Below are 891 nucleotides of genomic sequence, written 5' to 3' on the forward strand. Positions count from 1 at the left end.
GCTGCAGCCCCTGCCGCTCCTGCCCGTGGCCTGGGCTTTGCCAGTGGAGGGGGTCAGCGGTCATAAACGCTGGGCGAGGGCGAGGGCGAGGGCGAGGGCGAGGCTCTCCGCTTCCTCCTCGGACGGACGTCGGTCTCTGGTGGCCGTCTGAGTGCCCTTTCCTCCAGATCGACTCGCTCACGGGCCTGGGCGTGGTGAAGGTGGAGTGCGGGTCCCAGTTCTCCGTCGCCCTGACCAAGTCCGGCACCGTCTACACCTGGTACGCAAGGCTGGCCCCCGGGGCTGGGAGGCTAACCTGAGGTGGCGTTCGCGGCCTTTGTGGATGGTCCGTGACCTCCCCATGGGCTGGGGTGTGTCCCGGAGCCGGCGCTGGCTCCAGGAGGCGGGGCAGGGCAGTGGTGGCCTCGCACCCTGAGCCCGTCTCCTGACGCAGGGCACGGAGGAGGGTAGGTGGCGGCCCTCTGCGTCCTGGGGGCGTCCCCGCCTCTGCTGTGGGCCCCGTGAACACGTCACCGTTCACCCTGCACAGAGAAGAACTGGCCTTAGAGAGGCCTGCGTGCAGGCTGGGCCCTCGCTGGCCCAGGAACAGGGTTTTGAGAGGGGAGGGCCTCCCCCTCTCCCCGCCCCCCCCCCCCAAAGAGGGGGCAGTGTGTAAGGGACAAGGCCTGGGGCACATGGTGTGAGGAGACACTAGGTCTCAAGGTCCTGCCCCCCCCCCCCCCCCTTGCAGGGAGGCCTCTGCACTCTCCTCACATAGTTCCTTGGTCTCCGTTCCCTTTCAGGTGAGGTTTACACCTGGGGGGACAACGATGAGGGGCAGCTGGGGGACGGGACCACCAACGCCATCCAGAGGCCGCGGCTGGTGGCCGCCCTGCAGGGCAGGAAGGTCAA

At 68.7% G+C, this 891-nt stretch overlaps 1 protein-coding gene across 1 annotated transcript in view; it reads left to right on the forward strand.

Moving 5' to 3' along the window:
- Positions 1-891, forward strand: part of LOC102251931 (E3 ubiquitin-protein ligase HERC2) — an 86,271-nt gene that overhangs the window by 79,509 nt on the left and 5,871 nt on the right. The window contains 2 exon segments of the mRNA XM_014546210.1: positions 168-354; positions 735-886. Of these exon segments, the coding sequence (XP_014401696.1) occupies positions 168-354; positions 735-886 (339 nt within the window).

The sequence above is a fragment of the Myotis brandtii genome, unplaced genomic scaffold, assembly GCF_000412655.1.
Source record: "Myotis brandtii unplaced genomic scaffold, ASM41265v1 scaffold435, whole genome shotgun sequence".
NCBI classification, from domain to species: domain Eukaryota; kingdom Metazoa; phylum Chordata; class Mammalia; order Chiroptera; family Vespertilionidae; genus Myotis; species Myotis brandtii.